Source organism: Gordionus sp. m RMFG-2023, chromosome 2, assembly GCF_954871325.1.
Source record: "Gordionus sp. m RMFG-2023 chromosome 2, tfGorSpeb1-WG-v2, whole genome shotgun sequence".
NCBI classification, from domain to species: domain Eukaryota; kingdom Metazoa; phylum Nematomorpha; class Gordioida; order Chordodea; family Parachordodidae; genus Gordionus; species Gordionus sp. m RMFG-2023.
In genome coordinates, this window is record NC_088776.1 from 51,801,328 (window position 1) to 51,821,464 (window position 20,137).

The following is a 20,137-nucleotide window of genomic DNA, read 5'->3' on the forward strand; positions in this document are numbered from 1 at the left end:
ATATTCACTGGTGTGTGAGTAGACCTCCTCCAAAGATTCGAGTTAGAGATTACTCTTGGATAGAAAATCCCGTGTATCGTACGAAGACAATTATTTATAAAAGATTGAAGCCGTCAAATCTCTGTTTTGTTTGCCTCCCAGATATCTCCACCATATAATGCAATTGGAACAATCAACGAGTTGAATATTCTCAATCTAGTAAACACTGAAATTTCGCTAGCTTTCCATATTTTCATATATCTGTAGAAAGCACCTCTAGCTTTCTGTATTCTCATCTTCATCTCATCTTTACAACTTCCTTTGTTATCCAAGATTACCCCTAAGTATTTTATATTCTCTACTATTTTCACTGTATTCCCTCCAACTGTAAAATCTTGAATTGAAGGCGCATTTGGGGAGGGAAGAATAACCGTTTTGTTAAAGTTGATCCTAAGTCCAACTCTATAGCTTACTGTCTCAATTAGATAAAGTAGATTTTTGGTCTCTTCAATTATGAATTATGATTAATTGTTTATTTATATTAATGAATGAAAAACTTCACCCCTTTTCTTTTTTAAACAATAGCCCTCCACAAGTTGGGCTTTATTAATAACATGTGTTTCCAATTCTTTTGTAAATGAATGTAAATATTGTTCCTGATGAAGTAATTAATTATTATCATTATATGCTTTTAAAAAATGTCTCAGAAATTACTAGCCCCCTATTTTTATATATCTGAACTTCCAGGCAAACAGATCAGAACTAAATTGTCTAAAGTATAATTTGATTCTATATCTTATCTAATCTAGCAATAATTAAGTAAAAATATAATTTTTTATTTAAAAAATGAGAAATTCGCAAGTATAATTTAAAATTTCATACTAATTTTATTTTATTTTGTTTCCCCAATTTTTTTTTATGAGATCTATAGTTTTAGCCAACCTTACTTTGTTAATAACTAATACAATTAATTTTTTATAAAAGTTTTAATTAGATGTTATTTGCTTGGATATTCATTTAAATGACTGGCAAATAATTTAATATAATAGGGGTTTCTTTAATATTCTATAATTATTTGAAATCTTATGATTAATTTCACACAATTTATATTGACCTTTAATAGGCTTTCAATCATTGGCTCAACATACCAGATGACAAAATTGAATTGATTGTACAAATCATACAAATGTTACATAATGCTAGCTTATTGTAAGTTTAAATTATTCATCATATTTACAAATATACACTTCAATTTTTTTCATTAAACATTGAAATCATATACTTAAAGGTCAAGATTTAGGCTTTAATATATTTGAAAAATTTATGCCCCAGCCTGGATCTTTTCAAATTGCTTCAATGGGATATAGAAAATATGCAAATGAATATTTACTTCATTACATGAATTTACCAACTGATTTAAATAATAAAATTAAGAATTTTTTTAAAAATAACCTGGGCTATATTTTTAACATTCTTGATCAGTGCCTAGCCTGGATTTTGATTTTTTTAAACATTTTAAGCCGGGCCCAGATAAAAATTATGCCATTTATTTGCCCCTTCTGGGCCTGCCTCCAGGTCTCTAATAAAAAAGGGTATAATTTATATTTAAGTTGAGAGACACCAACTATGTATATAAATGCAATATGTTCTAAAAAAAAGGAATAAATAATTCATATTTATTTCCACATTTATCTAAATTAGAGTTGACGATATAGAAGATGATAGTAAAATGAGAAGAGGTCGACCAGTAGCACACACTATATATGGATGCCCTTTAACTATAAATGCTGCAAATTTTATATATTTCCTAGCCCTTGATAAGGTTTTATTATTGGGCCATGCACAAGCAATCAAAATTTATACAGGTTTAATTCAATTTTTTTATGGTAATTTAAGGATTAAATTGGATAGAGAGGAAGGGACCTGAAATTTAAATAGCTGACTTTTGTAATGTAATTATTGTTCTTTTTATTCTTCCCCAGAAGAACTCTTAGAATTACACAGAGGTCAAGGAATGGACATTTATTGGAGGGATTCATTTGTGTGTCCATCTGAAGAAGAATATTTTTCCATGGTGGCTAAAAGTTTATTGACTTTATTTTTATATAATTTATTTTATTTTATTTTTAGTTTTGATAAGATTAATGTATTTTAGATGCTATCAGTTAAGCATTTATATAAAATGATTTTAAAAATATAAATATATTTTAAAAAGTGAGGAAAAGATAATTTTAAAATGTTTGAATTGAAATGTTTATAAGATGATATAGAGGATGAAATTTGGTTAAGCACACATATATCTATGAATTATGTTATTGGATTTAAAAATGTTAAATATTTGCTAATTTTTTAAAAAAATAATAGATTAGCCTATCACTTAAAAATAAAACCTTAAAATCAATTACTTCACTGGGGAAGGGTTAGAGAATTTAATATTTTTTTAGCAACTCTTAAATCGAACAAATATATATCAATCCCCTATATTTGATTCAATATTTTATTTCTATGCTCTTTATTTTTAGAAAATAGGTATTAATATTATATAATCCATATAAGTTATTCCTTTCTTTCCATCATTCATCTTTACTTTCTCCATTTTCAAATTTTTATTAAATATATTATCTTTGTTCCCCTTCATTAAAAAAAATTAGAAACAGGGGGTTTATTTCGTCTAGCCTTCAAATTGATGCAACTCTTTAGCTCAAACCAATCCGACTATACCTATTTGCTCAATGACCTGGCCATTTATTTTCAAATACGCGATGATTATGCAAATTTATTGTCCCCCGAAGTTGGTATTTTTTTTAGCTGGCTCGCTTATTCGGAGGCGATTTTATATATTAAAATAAAAATGTTATAAAATTATATATAAGAATTCATAATCATAACTTTTTAATATATATATCAGTCCTGCAGAGAGGTACGATTACCATTAAAAAATAAAATAATCCTCTTTTTAATTAAATCCCTTAACCTTATTCCTTTTGTATATGCCTTGTTTTATTTTTATATTATTTACTTTTTTACATTCTCTTTTTAAATCCCTTATTTTGACATTTTAATCTTATCTTGATAATTTATATCATAGATATATTATTATAACAAATAAAGAAAATAATCTAAAAATTCAAATTTCCTGCTGCCAGCCAGATGACTAAAAAGGGAGAAAATTTATTATTATTTTATTTTTTGGAAATAAATAATAATATTTTTGCATATCTCATATGAATGTCCCTGAAATTAGGGAAAATTTTTAATATTATTTTTTTTAAAAAATACTTTTTTTAAATTTTTTTTTTTTTATTATACAATAATATTATGCGATCATGTGGTTATTGGAAATTTTTTGATTTCATTCCTCAAAAGTTTTACGAATTGCATAAATTTTGTGATAATTTTCACAATTCTTTAATTTTACATTAAAAATGGTGTATATATTTTTTTTCCGTTAAATTTTCGATATTTAAAAATTTTTTGGCCATTAGTTTAAGATTTTTTAATAGATGATCATAATTTCACATACAAGAACCATGGCTTTTTAAAAATATCATGAGCTTTTTATTTATTACACATGTTGTTATAATAGCATGAAAATATAGAAAAATGCAGCATCAATAAGCTATTCTATATAGAGGGGGGTAATATGAATTGGGTCGGCTTACAACCTCTTTTAGAAAATCGGTTTTTGATAAATTTCCACCATAAAATTCCTGAACCCGATTTCGGGTCCAGAATTCTTCTTAGTTTCGACATAAATATTCTTAAAATAAAATGGAGATAACGTCTTTTTATAATTTTTGTTCATAGTAACCCATAATTTAGCAATTTACTACACATTTGAGTAAACCGTTTATAAAAATCGACTCGAATGGATTTTACAAAATACATGTAAAAAAAATATAAATCACATAAATAAATAAATTGAACAAATTGAGTTGACCCAGCGAGTCGACTAATTAAATCGGCTCATGCGACTCCTTAATCGGCTTGAGTCGGAGCAGTTTTTACGACTCGAGTTCCGTGTCATAAAAACTCGACCATTTAACAACACTAATGCCGCCTATCAGATATCATAACGCCACTACAGAAAGAGTTATTTTTAGAAATCTTGGCAAGACAGCTTGAAACATTTTTACGATTATGAATAAATATAAAAATAATAGTACAATTATTGGTGATTTAATAGAAAAATATATTTAGAACCTTTCATAGACAATAATGAAAATATAAATGTTTTAAAAATTGTCACCTTGTTCAGAGATATTACGTTATGATCAACAAAACGTTTGCCCATTTTAATTTATCTAGCTTATTTTTAAAGTTTGCTTTTTTTAAAAAAAAATCAATTATAATTTGATTAAATATTTACAACCTTTTTAAATTTTATTTTCTAACAAATATTTATATTAGCTCATATGAGAAATAAGAGAAAAAAAATAGCAAATTATTGCCATAATTCAATTAACCATTATAGATGATATTCTACAGAAATATAAAAAATACCGGGGTAAAGGTTGTTATTATTTGTTACCACTTAGAGATTATTTACCAGATAATTGGTAGTCAATTACGTTTTGTTTAGAGAAGAAATTGATCATACGATCATTTACAAAACTTTTGTGAACAGTTAGAAAAATATGTCTAGCCTTGTTAAGATAAGATTTTTATTCGTCAAGTTAGGTCACAACGAACTATATATTAAAATTTTCCAATTTACATTTTATTAATATCTTTTTGGGGAAAAAAATACGGATATTAAAAGTATCACGAGAACAAAGCGTTTTGTGAAGACTTAACGGAAGGCAAATATTCGTTTCCCATAATCCACGGCATCAATCAAGAGACCAATGGGTTAAGTAGAATCAGGAATATCTTAAAACGTAGAACGGATGACCCGCAACTCAAAACTTATTGCGTAGAGGTGTTGAAAGAAAGCGGATCTTTTAAACATACCTTGCAGACCTTGAATGGGTTGGAGGAAAAGTAATTCTTTTACAGGAACGATTAAGTTAAGTATGGGGGAAGGAAGGATTTTTGAATTTATGGAAATAAATATTCTTTATTTTTTTTTGTGGGACTTGTTAACCTCGTAACATTATATAATTATCATCATTTGCCAATTAAAAAGACAACGCGCCATATTAAAATGCGAGCTTTTTTAGAGAAACGAAAATTGTTTTATTTTATAATTTTACAGAATCCGAGAAGCCATCGCTCATTTTGGAGGGAATGACCTTCTTCTACAAATTATTGACAATTTAAAGATCAAAAATTAGTAATTTTTTTAGCCTCTCGGAAGAAAAAATTGTTTACAAATTACAATATTTTGAATTGCCAAAATAGTTTTAACTCCCCTCCCATATTTTTATTGTTGATTATTGAAAATTTATTTTGTGAAGTCCCGGTCATGATTAATAATTTAATGAAATAAATATTATTTTAATTAAATTTCTTAATTTACCTTTTCCTTTTAATATAAAACTACAAATTTAATACCACTCATTTTTTTTTGTATAAAAAAATAACAATTTTAATATATTTTATAATTATCGAATGCGAGGTTTATTCAGGTTATCTGGATAAAAGTTGACGTCCATCTTTGTCAGATATTAGTTTTTGAATATTTTCTTTATAAAATATAAATCGCAAATCTAACCAATAAAGCAAATAATTAAGATAATCTATATATCGCTTTTTACATACTTTTGTTAACTTATTCTCTCAATATTTTTATCGCAATACCATATTCATTAACCATATCAGACCTAATCATTGAACCAAAGATTTATTTCATATATACTATTTTAATATGAAAATTTGCAATTTGTACAGATTATAATGTATACTTATTTATTAAACAAATTTATATAACTTGTAAAATTTTATCGCTAAATGATCCAATTTATATAATTACTTTGGGCATATTTTTTTGAAACATACATATACACAAATCAATTATATATTATATTACATTTTATAACTATAAAATATCCATGTTTTGGGTCAAATTAAATTATAGCCTTCATACGTGATGTCACCACAATAATTACTAATATCTAAAAATGAGTATCTTAAGAGGTCACACGTTTTTTTAGACCTTAAGATTTATATTTAAAAAAAATATATTTGTACTTAGGGCAAATTAAAGGCGACTAAATAATTAGGTGATTTATAATATATTTTAAAAACATTGTCAGTAAGCTAGAATTCTTTAAAGATTATATTTTTTTAACAATCATAAATCTTAAAAAAAATTAAAAAGTATGAAATCTAATTTTATCTTTGGTAGAAGACCTTATAAGATAAACCAATTATTTTATTCATATATTAACTTTATAAATCTACTATGAGGCGTAAAGCCTCAATTATATTTTATGAGGCATATTCTGAGGAACCGAATTTAATATTTTGTATAATATATATTAAAGAGAAAGATATTAACAACATAATTTATTATGTAAACATAATAAGTCTAATTTTTTTGAGATCATTCATTAGACGTTCAGAAAAATTGCATTGAAGAAAATAAAATATCTGAAGATACGGAACATGATGACCATTTCGTGGAATATTGAAACTTTCCTTTTTAATTTAAAATGAGTGCATTATCCTGAACTAGATTTAGGATGCCTAAAAGAAAGGGAAGAAATTTTTATTCCTGGTCAATCGAAAATGTCAGTTGATGCATATCGATTTTTTTTGTATTTACTGTTATATCTGGATTTTCACATTTGCTTAAAAATTCTAAAACTATTAATTTTAATATTAAAATTATGTTCTTTAAACAGTTGAAAATTTTAACCAAAAATTTTTTATAAAAAAAAATAGTCTCACCATTGTTTCCTGATTACTTTTCTCATCATTATTGACGGTCGGTCCTCTATGTTTGTGCATAAATGCATCATATATCCATCCCTCCCTAATTTGGCCGAATTCTTTAATTTATCTAAAATCCTTTGTCATATTTATATTCTTTAATACATTTCCAGCTGCCTCATACTCTATTTTTATCCAATTCATATAAATTAATAACATCAAAACATAATTGCTTCATATATATCTTCTATAATTTTTGCATTATCAGCAAATCACAATTAATAATAATATCGCTTGTTCAAATATTTATATATCCAAAATTTCCCATCCATTAATCATGAATTTCTACTCCGCAAAATTATCATTTGTTCTCGTCGCCAATATAATAACCCATATAAGGAGTAATTAATTATTTTTGTTCAATAATATTTTACTCAATACAGTTTTTATTTATTCACATAGTATTAGTTATAATAATATATCATTAACAAAACTAATTCCCGGTATACGCTCAATATATGTTAGAGGACTGCATTAGGCGGGGTTTCGACCCGCCGGCCCATCTAAGTGGGGCAAAAAAAATTTTAAGAACGGGCGGGCAGATTAAAAAATTTTTATACTATGGGCGGGTTATAAAATTTACATTGGGCGCATGGGCTAAAAAAATTTGAAATCATTTAAGTAAATATTAATTAAAAATGGTTCTTATGAATTTTTGGATATTTAATATTAAAATGTCCTTTTTTGGTATCATAAAATCTTTTTTGTATATTTAAAACTACTTTGATGGAAACAAGAAAGAGATTTGCCAAAGCTATCAAGATTAGCAAGAAAAATATTTGCAATTCCTGCAACTAGTGCTTCTTCTGAACAAGGATTTAGCATTGCTGGAAGGTTTTTTAACAAATAACATGTTTGAATCCAGAAAATGTCGATATTATTATTTTTGGATTATTAATTACATATAATTTCAATTATATATATTTTTTTCATAAGTTATTTGATCAAATAAATTATCCATAATTTAAATGGATTATTAATTACATATAATTTCAATTATATATATTTTTTTCATAAGTTATTTGATCAAATAAATTATCCATAATTTAAATTGATTATTTTTTATGCTTAATTTTTATAGTTATAAAACTTCTTGTAGAGGTGTAATGCTAAAATATTTTTATTAAATGCTTAAAAAATGAAAGAATGGCCATAATTAAATTTTATAATAGCGGGCTTAAGTTAAAAAAAATTTTTTAAATAATGGATGGGCGGGTAAGGAATTTTAGACTAATGGGCGGGTGGGTATATTTTTTTAAAACAATGGGCAGGCGGGTTATTTTTAAATATTGGGTGGGCCGGCTTATGGTAAAACCCGCCCAATGCTGACCTCTAATATATGTTATTATCTGGCCATGCTCAATTCAGTAATCAAACGTTCCAATTAATTAAATTAAAATAATCAAGCCCTGTTAATAAAAACACTAAATTTGCTTAGAATGTATTAAAATTTAACTATAAAATGTATGAACATCAATTCAATATATTAAAATAGTACAACTAATTGTACAAAGAAAAAAATATATTAAATGAATACTCGATTGATTAATAAGTTATTTTCTTTGAAGGCATACTTTTTATAAAAAATAATGATTTTTGCCAACTTTACCACCCCCCTTCCTTGGTAATTGCCTCCCCTAAACGAGACTTATAGTTTCCAAATTTAGGGATACTGGTTGAATGTAGGTCATTTTTATTTTTAAGATAATTTTTGAGTCATAAACCAAACATAAGTATGTATAAAAAAACATAATTATAAATAATGGATAGATGTACACAATGCTAATAAATATAACTAATTAAGTCATGAATACAAAAAAAATCATCCCGTGAAGCATAATTTTTTTTTCTTAAATTTTGAAATGTCAAATAAATACGGCAACCGATTTGATTTCTTTAAAAAAAATTATTATGTCAATCGCAGAGAATTCGAGTGTTAAGGGAATTTTTGATCATTCTCAAAATTGAATGAATGGCAGCAAAACTTAGATGAGAAAGAATAAATAATTTTTATAATAATAATGTAAGCATATAAATTTTACATTTAAATATCTATACATAAATTACTAATTCTTTTCTAAAAAAAAATAATTTAACTAAAAGTAAAATTTGATAAATATATTAATTCGTGTATAAAATAATAACTAAAAGTAGCAATTATATATAAATACAAAATTTCCAATAATTATATAATTACAGAATACCATCTATCAATATTGAATTATACCATTAATTGGGGAGGAGGGTAGGGCTATAAATAATATTAGATAGAAGTCAACCGTTTTTCTACATTTGTTACCTTAAGTCATAACATAATTATTTTAAAAAATATTGCTTTAAATAATGTGTAAATGTAAAATATTCTTCGGATTATTCAAGTAACAAACAAAAAATAATTTTACAATAATTTTGCTGGTATTTTATCGAGTAAAATAATAAATATTTCTTCAGTTTTATATCACCGGTTTTCGATTTTTTTTCGATAAAAATATATTTTAAAATAAATAAGCTACATCAAAATTACATATTAAATTTATCAGCTTATTGTAGTAATACATTGAAAGAGGAAGAGAATAAAAGTGTTAAATATGCATTATTTTTGTAGGATATAATTTTACTTAGTTACATTTTTTTAAGGCTGCGTCCAAAACATCAAAAAATTTATCGAAAAACACGAAATAAGATTTTTTTTAAATAAAAAAAAATTGATTTAAAATATGATCAAAAACATATTTACGAATTAAAAATTTTTTTATTAGATTTCCTTAGAGTTTTTTTAAAACTTTTGAAATAAGTTTTAGACGCAAGCTAAAGAAAATAAATCGAACTTATAAATATAAAGAAATAGGTAATTTTCTATCTTGCAGTGTAATGATGATTTGACGTATAGCAAGGCTTGATGATTTGACCAATAGTAAGATTTGATGTTTTCACGATATAGTACACTGATAAATTTTGTGATAAAACGAGAAAAAAAAATTATAAGATAATTCTTAGATTTTTATTTTAAAAAATATCGATTTTACCGGAAAATTTAAAAAATTTTTAAAATACCTTTTTCTTGAGATTATCTCTAACATCTGCTTCCCCTTCACCACTGTTATCAGATGTTTCCAAATTTGGGGTGCGTTGCGCCGAATTTTTGGATCTTTTCGGAGAAACGTTTTGATTGGTAGAATTATTTTCGGCCATTTCTGCTCTAGATAAAGCCTGAGCTAGCATGAAATCTTCCTGAGCTTGAAACTTTTTAGCTAAGTCCGAACTTTAAAAAAAGATGGTTAATTAACAAAATATTTTTCTTTCTTATAATCCATCTATTTCAAATGTTCCTATTTTAGTAGAGATGTACCGATATTTTATATCGAATCGGACGATATTATAAAATTTTCCGATCCGATAAAATGGTTTCTTCATTTTTAGATAATTGTGCATTATTAAGATGTGATAAAATTCTTAAAAAATAGTAAACCATATATTTTTGTAAATAAAATCGAAATCCATTTTATATATTTTTTTAACAATAGATAATAAATTAATTAATAAACATTCTGCCATATTGTTATTTTTTGCGCATTCTATTTATAAAATCGCGCGATAATTTATTCAAAAAAATCTGTTCTGTTTTATATATTATATAAGCTTTTGGTGTTAAATTAACAAAATATCGCCAAGCTCTAATTTTGGGTATTAAAGTTGACTCGTGCATTCTTGAGGTGGGAAAATTCAAAAGACATATAACGCAACTAATTTGAGTAAATACCTTAAAACCATCGATGAATTTTCACTTTTATTAACTAGGGAAAGGAAAAATTTTTTTGGAAAAGAATCAGGTTTAAGTTTAAGGTAAAGAATTGTAAATTTAATTAAATAACATTGCCAGGTCTAGTAAATAAACTAAAATATGGGATATTGAAGACCATAGATTTAAAGCCATATATACATATCAACCATATGATTGTATAGTATTAGATAATCAGCCATCTTCCATTATAGAGGACATTATTTAATCGACTAATATAAGGTATGTTAAAACTATTAAATCCTGTCTAGAAAATATTTTTCTGACATTGACTAATGAAATATATCAAGATATATTAAATAAAATTAAGTGTCAATTAGATGGGGGGGGGCAGGTGATGTGTGTCCAGATGCTTTGGGTTAGATTGCATATCAGCTTGACTTGCCATCTGATAAATGAAATTTAGAAAATTGTTTCATGTTGCAACTTATAATGATTCACTTACTGTGAAAAATATTAAGGATATTATGAACAAATGATGATCAGTTGGAATATTAGTAAGAGTAAAGTATATTCTGTACGTGACAATGAATCAAATATAAAATCTGATTACAATCTAGGTATTAAATTAAAGATGTTTACAAACTCTATTTAGGTATATTCAAGTTTCTTATTTTGCCCACTCCCTACAATTAGTAGCAAAAGGAGTTTTTACACTGAGAGATTATTGATATGTTATCTCAAGCAAGAAAAATTATTGATTATTTTAATCATTCATTTATTGCTAAAAATACTCAAAATTATTCAGAAGCAATTGAATTTACCCATCCACAAACTTAAGATATTGGCATGCTCTTACATGCTAGAAAGACACCTGAAGCAAAAAAAGGCCTTGCTTATTTATTGCAACGATTTTACCCTCAGTACATCAAATGAATGGTGTTTAGTAAGAAAAGTAAATCTGGCCTAAACAATCTGTTTTTTTCAATTCAATCAAAACTTTATAAACAAAAACTACTTCTATAATGCTTCACCAGTAACCCTAGTGAGAAATTTATTTCATTTAGCCTATATATATAATTAATCTATTTAATAAATATTGTTTTTTCTTAAATATTATCATTTAAACAGTATTAAATAAATCAAAATATGGACATAGCAGATATTCCATCTATATCAGCAATAAATTCAACTTGAATATTAAGTTTGTGGGAATCTTATGCTGATGCTGTTAAAACAAATGAGGAGTCTGATTTAAATAACAATACCACTAAAATTGTCCGTATTCCCTTGAAACCGATAGCGATCTCAATGAATCAATATTTAAAGCAATAAATGATAATATCTAAACTGGTCGAGCGTGAGCAGTCATAGATATCCAACTCTCTCTAAACTGACTCGTCAATATCTAGCAACACCTGCCATAAGTATCTCACCAGAATCCTTTTTTAGTGAAGCTGACACAGACTGACCTCTGATAAACTAAAATTTTAGTATTTCTGAAAAGAAATCATCGATATATTAATTTAAATTTCATAATATATTCGTTTATTAATATTATGTAAATTGATTCATGTTATTATATAAATAAGTGATTTATTAATAAAAAATATATATTTGATCATGAATATAAAACTGATCATTATAATATATTTAAATGACTTATGTTAGGTATCGTAAAATTATAGATATTTTACTATTAAAAGCATATGAAATGAGTAAAAGCATGCATTAAAAATTAAAAAGATTAGTATGTGTACATAATACAAAATCAGATATGATATCGGATCGGTAATCGGTCGACATTAATTTAATATCGGATCGGCCTTCAAAAAGTAGTATCTGTCGGTAACTCCTACATTCTAGTTTTGGTTAGTTTTATTAACAATTAAATACTCGGTCAAAAGTTCGTCGGGTATGTCAGAGATGTGCTGGAAAGTCCGCGAATTTGATTCTTCTGATCCGGAATAATTAACGTCTTGTTTTTGATGGTTCAATTCACTTTGTTCTTGTTGGAGGCTCAGGGCTACCAGGTAACTATTAATATTGATTCATATATCAATTTAAATTATATTACGAGGGCGTATTTCAACAATGTTTTGGATTTCTATTAAAATAAACTTGATTCTTAAAAAAACAGGTTGGTTAATTCAGGGATCCGAACTACGAATATCGGTTCAGTTCAAGTAAAAACAACAATTTAATGTTCAGGTTCGGTTCGTATAAAATATTAAAAAAATATAGGTCTCGTTCAAACCTCTAAAAACCTGTTTTAAAGCTTGTGTATACAAAAATATTACATTTTAATTTGTCATATATAAATATTATAAATTGGATTCTATTTATTTCTTGGCATTGTAAGCGAAAAAATGTTGTAAAATGGCAATTTACAAATGTTCATAAAAATTGTTACTGACACTTATCAGCCAATTAAAGCAATACGGATATAAATCAGAATTCTAGCAATATACTAGTAATAACTTTCATATTATTTTATAAACACAAATTCATGAGGCTCGAATCGGTTCACAGGTATTTAGCAATTCGGTTCAGGTAGAAAATAAAAAATACCGGTTTAAAGGTTTGGTTTGGATCCCTGGGTTCTATTCCTTGATTATTGTGTATAATGAAAAAAAAGGATTAAAATATATATACTCATTATCAATTTGATTTCCCCGATTGCCCATCAATTCGGCATTCACCGATACTCGATCACCAGCTGTCTGTGGTTGATTAACATTTGAGGAAAGAGGGACTGCCTCGCGTCGAATTGCCGCCCTCTCGAAAACGCCATCTACAAACGTTTCGTCCCCCTCTACGTTGTGAAGCGTTTCCCACATGACGCATTTTTCGGAGAGATATCCTTGGTCAGTTACTAAGGTATAGAGATTATCCTGAAGAATAAATTATGAAATTATGTTTTCAAATTGAGGCGTTTGTCTTTTTAACACTTACCCTGTGTTAACAGTTATCGCGAATTTTCGGCGAAGTATACAAATTATCATACAAATTTAATAATTCTACATTATTTTTTATACTTCGATGCGATTACGCGTGAACGTAGGATTATGCTTCTAGCCAAACTGGTCAAAAAATATACGTTTATAATATTTTTTTAAAAAATGGATAAATAGTTTATTTTTGTTTAATATAAAAAAATAATTTATATATAATATATAAAGTATTTTTTTATATATATTTATTTAACATTTCACACCATGTTGATCATAAAATAGGTTCAAATTCACAAATGGAGTAAAATTCCATATATTTTTTTAATGCACATGGAATGATGAAACAGCAGCAAAATTTATTTCATAATTAGAATCTTGTGCACTAATATAGAATTTATGCTAATAATAAAGCTACAATTTTTTTTTCATAAGGTTTCAGATACTTTAAATATCATTAAAAACGAGAAATTAAAATATTTTATGTAAAGTATTTATATTCGATAAAAGGCTAGAAAAAAATAAATGCTATTTTTCATATAGATTATATAATTTTTTTAATATGATTCTATCAAATATACTATTATAGGTTGTGCTTGCACCTTGTTTAATGTTCAGAAATTATGCCTTCCACAAAGTTTATATTTTGATTTGCCTGATAATACTCGCTTTCGATTTTAGTTATATTATCTTTTTGATTTTTTTCCTATAAGTATATCATATCTTCTGGCTTTATATAAAATATAAATATTTTAAGATATTAATTTCAATTTTGGTCCATATCAGCTTAATTCCATATTGGTGCACAATATCTAATAATTAAATAAATCTTGCCATTATTTTATCATTCCATGCATTAAAAATATATATAATATATAAAAATTTACTTCACTAGTGAATTAGAATTCATTTCATGGCCAATGTGTAAAAAAAATTATTAAATATAAAAACATAAATTTTGCGATTTTTTTTAAATTATAAAAAACCAAATCCATTTGGACGATACCATTCGAATCAAAAGGCATAAAAATGCTCCAATCGGAGACCCTAAACGCTCAATTTGGAAGAACTATTTTATAATAATGATTTTTCACAATAAAATGTGCAAAAGGCCAATAAAATCTAAAAACACAAAAAATATTTATTTTCTATTGCTTAAATTCCCCTAACATTTATCCTTTTTATCTTTTTGTTTTTTCAAGTGCGTAGTCAGCTGGGGGTGGGGGGGGGGTCCCTCAACTCTCCCCATAACTAAAATTTTTGAAAAAAATATAGAAGGTTTTCATGAATTGAGAATTGCAAAAAGTTGAAATTAATTTTAATATTTCCTCCTAGTGTATTAATAATATACCCAACGATAATCTGAAGTATATTTTCTTACATTTTTTTAAACCTTAAAAACTGATGATTATAAGAAGAAAATTTTATCAACCAAAAAATTCTATTTAATTTATTTCTACCAATAATTATAATTTTTCTGGTGTTACTCCATCCAATTTACAAATACTTTTGCCTATAAATCCTTCTAAGATATTAAATCTTGATATTGAAAAACTTAATATTTACCTAAATTTTTTCAGAGGAAGAGGATATAAATGTAACTGAAAATCAATTATTATTTAAATATTGGTATGAAAAATTAATTTTAATAGATCCACCAGGAATTTTTTTTTCCAAATCTATTAAAATTACAGCATATTTTGACAACAATACCAATTAGTACAAACACAAATGAAAGGATCTTTTCTTCATTATAGAGAATAAAAATCTATCTCAAAAGTATGGCATCTTAAAATCGATAGAATGGACTAACTTTATTAAATATACACCGAGATGTAATCCACAATACAGAACAAATTACTGAAAAATTGACGCAATTACAAAAAAAAGATTAAATTTTCAATGAAAGCTATTTTGATTAACTTTTTAAATCCTTATGCAATATATAATAATTCTATATTTTACTGTGATTTGCATCTGGTTTAATATTATATTAGCTCTTTCCGTTATTCTTTGATCCCATTCAATTTTTTTACCCCCCCCCCTCCACTTTTATATATTTTTAATTCCCCCACTCCATCCCATTATTTTTTTTTACTCCAGAATTCCTATTTCGGTTTTGTTGCCTTCACAAAAAATTACTGAATTATCTAATTAAATATTTTAAAATATTTTACTTTGTGTTTTGTAAGAGTACAGAAATGATTGTTCCTAAAGAGAACGACCATTTCATCGTCTTTAAGAACAGAGTTGAGTTCGCAGAGCCCATAGTAAGTCAATTGGTGAGACGTTGTTTGTATGAAGTTCTCTGCTATTAGGGCTTTCAAAAAAATACAATCAATTTATAAATGAGATGCATAAAAAGAAAAACTAGGTTAAATATCTTGATAAGTTATATATTTTTTAAATTGAGTATGACTGCAATTTTCAATCCTACGTTAGGAATTGTGTGAAATAAAACTGGATATATTGTCACAGAATTAATTGCACAAAAGTATTTTAAACTCATTTACACAAATTATAACTAGACTGACACAAAAAAAGTGTTAATATAATATGCAAAATTCTCTGCCTATTTTTATAGTATAAATCAAGTAATCAAAATGATCTTCAATTAATCCCGTTTCAAATTTCATACTTACATTAAATTAGTCTAGTATTATGATATATTATAAAGGTTTGGAATAAACTCATTTCTAATATTAATAACATAATGTTCTAAGATATGGCAAGTGTTTATATAGTTTATTTTTTTTACCTGTAAATTTTTTATTCATTTATAATATATATATATATATAACCATATTCCAATCAAACTATAAGATAATAAAAACTCATTAAATGAAGATATGAATAATTATATTTTAAAATAATAATTTAAATATTTTGTTTTAAAAAAAATTATATTCTTTGGGATTCTGATTTAAGGACTCTTAACCACCTATATTTTTTAAAAAAATTAAAGTTTTGCTTGACATATGTCCAAAAGAAAAGATAACGATTGGTAAAAAATCATAATTTGTCAATTTCAAATATTTAATTTTTTTTCTTCTCAGCTATATCATTGTGGTTAGAATTCAAATTTTTTGGAAATGAAAGTTTCAAATTAAGGATTTACCTAAAGACCAAGGTACTAAAGTTAAACCATCTAGCCTTAGGCCATCATCTGAAGATAAATTAGCAGGCTTCATGATGTTTGGTATTCAGGTCCTCATAAGAGAATGGCGAATAACGAATTAATTACTGTATGCCTAGACTACAGTAAGATCATGCATCCCTTTGAATCAACTAATACCTTGCATTTTATGCATGTATGAGGTTGAACTATGTTACACCTAATTCAATGGCCTATCACAACACTTAATTGTTCATCTGATAAGTGGTTACTTAGGTTACGACTTGGTAATGTTTCCAACCCTTTATAACCACATAACCACTGGTAAAGTCAGCATTTTGTAATAGTTGAATATATTCCAAAGGGAGGTTTGATTAGTATTTTTTAAAAAATTCAAAAATTGATTGAGGAGATAAAACAGTGAGTAAAATAGCTTCAGGCAGAGCTAAAGTTATTCAAGCAGTATAGGCTGACTTTAAAAGATTATCATTAGGAGTGATAAAAGAAGATATCATGGCATTATTCATCAAATGTGATGCTAAAAATGAAGAAAGATATATAGGATTTAGTGGATATAAATAATCTATACTTCATTTTTAAGGATAATTGTGAATTTAATGTCTAAATATTTTCTAATATGCTACATAAAAATTCATAAAAACGATTAATAATTTTAACATTAAAAAAAAAGGAAGAATATCTAAAAATATGTAAAATTTTGGTAAAAATAAATATTTTTTTAAAGAAAAAAACTTTGGTAATAATTATGAGTAAATAATATTACATACCAGAATTAACGAGGTTAGAGTCAACTGAACATTTATTAGTTATGATTTTGTCTATGATTTGATTGTAGGTGGAGTTAGAAAGGCATTCAGCTGTTGCCGATTCATTGATAGGATCTATGATCCAGCCATGACACAATGAAATATTAAGTAGATCAAATATAATGCATTCTGGGGTGTATTCAAAATCTTTGGGTCTTTAGGTCAAATTTTTTTTTATAAATACACATTTTAAAATATTTCAAATTTAAAAGGCATGATATGGTGTTATTTCATTTATTTAATAAGATTCATAAGTGAGCATAATGTAAATTTTTTAAAATAGAAAAAAAAGAAGCGCTTACATTTAAACTATAACACTAATGGATATGTAGGGGAGTCAGCTTATTGGAAATAAATATGTTATATTAAATATCTATTTGCTATATTTAATAAGTAATGATTTTGTTTTAAACCTTGATTTAGCCAAACAAAAATAAAAAAATATGAATCTAATTTTAATTAATCATTTTAAAAAATACAATATCAAAATTTGTTTACCATATCATCACTTAATATTAAATTTGAGTATAACAGGCATGAAAAACTTCTCCTATAATCTCCCCCCTTTAATTTAAAAAATCTGCAATAAAGTGTAAATTCAATATCATTTATGTTGTATTGGGACAAGTAATCCATTGACATTCATAATCTCTTGATTTTAAATTATTTACTATAGGCAATTTTAAAATGAATTGATTAGGAAGGCATCTTAGCATCTATAAGAATCATATAAATTTCAAACAATTTAGATATAAATTTTTGAACTACTCTTGATTTTACATATAAACTATGAATAGACAGAAGTTTAAAAATTGTTTGAGAATCGGTAGGTACTTTATACATGCTTTAATATATTTCCGTTTAAAACGGAGTTTATAAATTGTCTTCAGTAAATGATTTATTTAAATATGACATATTTTTTAACCAAACTAATAATTGTTAAACAAAAAATTATGATAAATTTACCCAGTAAATCTAATATTGACATCTAACCCTGTTTGCAATTTAGGTAGCAATGCTAAAGCATCTTGAACATTTTGTTCATAGTTAATTAAATGTTCGTCAGGAATGTTCTAGATCAAAAATATTTAATAGCATTGATTTATTAAATAGCTTTTATGTCAAAATTATATTAAATTTATTTTCAATAAAAACCTTTGGTTTATTTGCTAAGATATAGTCTGCAATGTATTCAATTAATTGTTCAGGTGTGACAATTTCAATTATACTTGGAATAGAAAATTTTTCCATCAATAGGAGAGCATTGATTAAAGCAATCAAAGGACATGGTCCATTTTCATTCTGTGTAATTATAGGAAAGTCTTTACCTCTCCATTTTACCCATTTTATCTGATAAACTGTAAAGGGTGATTGAGGAATTTTTTGAGTAGTGATCTGAGAATTTTCTGGAATTTTTATTGGAGATAACTTTAAAATTTCTTCCATCTTTGAAGATTTAATGTTATCATTGATCAAATTTATTTTAATATTTTCGTCGCTAATAGGCAAAGGAATCATAATATCTAGATTTGGGACTTCTGTTTTAGTGGTTGGTTGAGTTAATTCAAGAGCCACAGATTCATTTTGGGAAGATGTTGAAGGTTTTGCATTGTAATCATCATCATACTCCACATTCTGAAGCATTGTAAGAAAATAGTGTTGTTTTAAACTATTATTTTGGAATTTGTCTTTGTCTCCTTAATAATGAAAATTTACCATTTTGTGGATTTTGGGTGTATGATTAATGTCCACATGGAAATTAAAATATACCATAATTATATATAATATGGCGCTACAGCTGACACCTATGTATGGGCATTTTTAAATACATTTAATGACACGTTTGGGACTAATTTTTGGAGTTGTTTCCAATCAATACTTATTTGTTATTCCCAATAAAATCATAAGAATTTTAATTAATTTTATAATGTAGAGTGGAGTTTATAAAAAGGATCTTATTTGAGTATTATTTATAAATAATATTCTAAGAGATTCATCGATTTACCATAGCATAGTGCAGAGATATAATGACCAAATGCAGAATTAAAAAATTTTGAAGGAGGGGGGGGGAGGTTTCTTTAATAACCTATTATATGATACAGACCTGTATTTTAACAATGGCAATGGACATATTAGATATTATATTATTAAACTATATTCTTCATTTTATTGCCTGTCATTTTGGGAATATTTTCACAAGGGCTTATTATCAATAGATTGCATTTACTAAAATCAAAAATAAAATAACAGTCAATAATGCTGATGAAATCTCTAGTATTATTGTTGTGAGTTATATTTTGAAAACGACTAAATAGAAGTAATAAATATAAAAATTATAGAATATCCGTATCTTTTTAAAATTTAAATTATATGAAGTAAGCACTTTTCAAATATTTATATCTTAGACTAGGATTTAATTGGAAAGTTTTTTGTTAATTTTAAAAAATAGTTAGCAACTAACTATGAAACATTTATTCCCAGGGCTGGCCTTAGTTACAATATCCTTGGTAAAAACTTATGTATACCATATATGTATCCCCGAACTGAACCAATCCTGGGTTTAGCCAAGATTTTGGAGGTATATATTTAATAGTATATAAATTTGCTATTTTTTAATAAATACTAGTCCAAATCTCAAGTTTGGAAGGAT

General features: G+C 26.0%; 2 protein-coding genes across 5 annotated transcripts; one reads left to right on the forward strand and one right to left on the reverse strand.

The window, feature by feature from the left end:
• Nucleotides 1–560: 560 nt before the first annotated feature.
• On the forward strand, nt 561–5,916 carry LOC135923249 (geranylgeranyl pyrophosphate synthase-like). 3 transcript variants are annotated; one of them, XM_065457902.1, is made up of 8 exons: nt 561–643; nt 687–755; nt 1,103–1,188; nt 1,681–1,844; nt 1,965–2,063; nt 2,631–2,770; nt 4,742–4,962; nt 5,177–5,916. In XM_065457902.1, exons 1-8 carry the CDS (start codon nt 617–619, stop codon nt 5,253–5,255), a joined length of 885 nt encoding a protein of 294 aa, XP_065313974.1. In that variant the 5' UTR covers nt 561–616; the 3' UTR covers nt 5,256–5,916. The 3 variants fall into 3 exon arrangements, with proteins under 3 accessions (XP_065313974.1, XP_065313972.1, XP_065313975.1); XM_065457900.1 differs by having other exon boundaries at nt 562–643; nt 1,962–2,063; XM_065457903.1 differs by lacking the exon at nt 687–755 and having other exon boundaries at nt 602–643; nt 1,962–2,063.
• A 2,725-nt stretch (nt 5,917–8,641) lies between these two features.
• On the reverse strand, nt 8,642–19,229 carry LOC135923106 (ubiquitin carboxyl-terminal hydrolase MINDY-2-like). Of its 2 annotated transcripts, XM_065457680.1 has the most exons (9): nt 18,717–19,229; nt 18,643–18,668; nt 18,454–18,560; nt 17,449–17,642; nt 15,723–15,865; nt 13,250–13,488; nt 12,491–12,631; nt 9,910–10,117; nt 8,642–9,800 (listed from the first exon to the last, which is right to left on the reverse strand). In XM_065457680.1, exons 1-9 carry the CDS (start codon nt 19,129–19,131, stop codon nt 9,786–9,788), a joined length of 1,488 nt encoding a protein of 495 aa, XP_065313752.1. In that variant the 5' UTR covers nt 19,132–19,229; the 3' UTR covers nt 8,642–9,785. The 2 variants fall into 2 exon arrangements, with proteins under 2 accessions (XP_065313752.1, XP_065313751.1); XM_065457679.1 differs by having other exon boundaries at nt 18,643–19,229.
• Nucleotides 19,230–20,137: the final 908 nt, after the last annotated feature.

Bases quoted from the DNA above. Each gene is read 5' to 3' on its own strand.
- LOC135923249 (XM_065457900.1), top strand. From the start codon at position 617: ATGAATGTAAATATTGTTCCTGATGAA. The intron at 1,845-1,961 runs GTTTAATTCAAT...ATTCTTCCCCAG, and splicing joins AGCAATCAAAATTTATACAG to AAGAACTCTTAGAATTACAC. The intron at 2,064-2,630 runs GTTTATTGACTT...AAAAAAAATTAG, and splicing joins TTTTTCCATGGTGGCTAAAA to AAACAGGGGGTTTATTTCGT.
- LOC135923106 (XM_065457679.1), bottom strand. From the start codon at position 19,131: ATGCTTCAGAATGTGGAGTATGATGATGATTACAATGCAAAACCTTCA. The intron at 15,866-17,448 runs GTATGTAATATT...TTTTTTTGAAAG, and splicing joins CTCTAACCTCGTTAATTCTG to CCCTAATAGCAGAGAACTTC. The intron at 13,489-15,722 runs GTAAAATATTTT...TTTATTCTTCAG, and splicing joins GTACTCTTACAAAACACAAA to GATAATCTCTATACCTTAGT.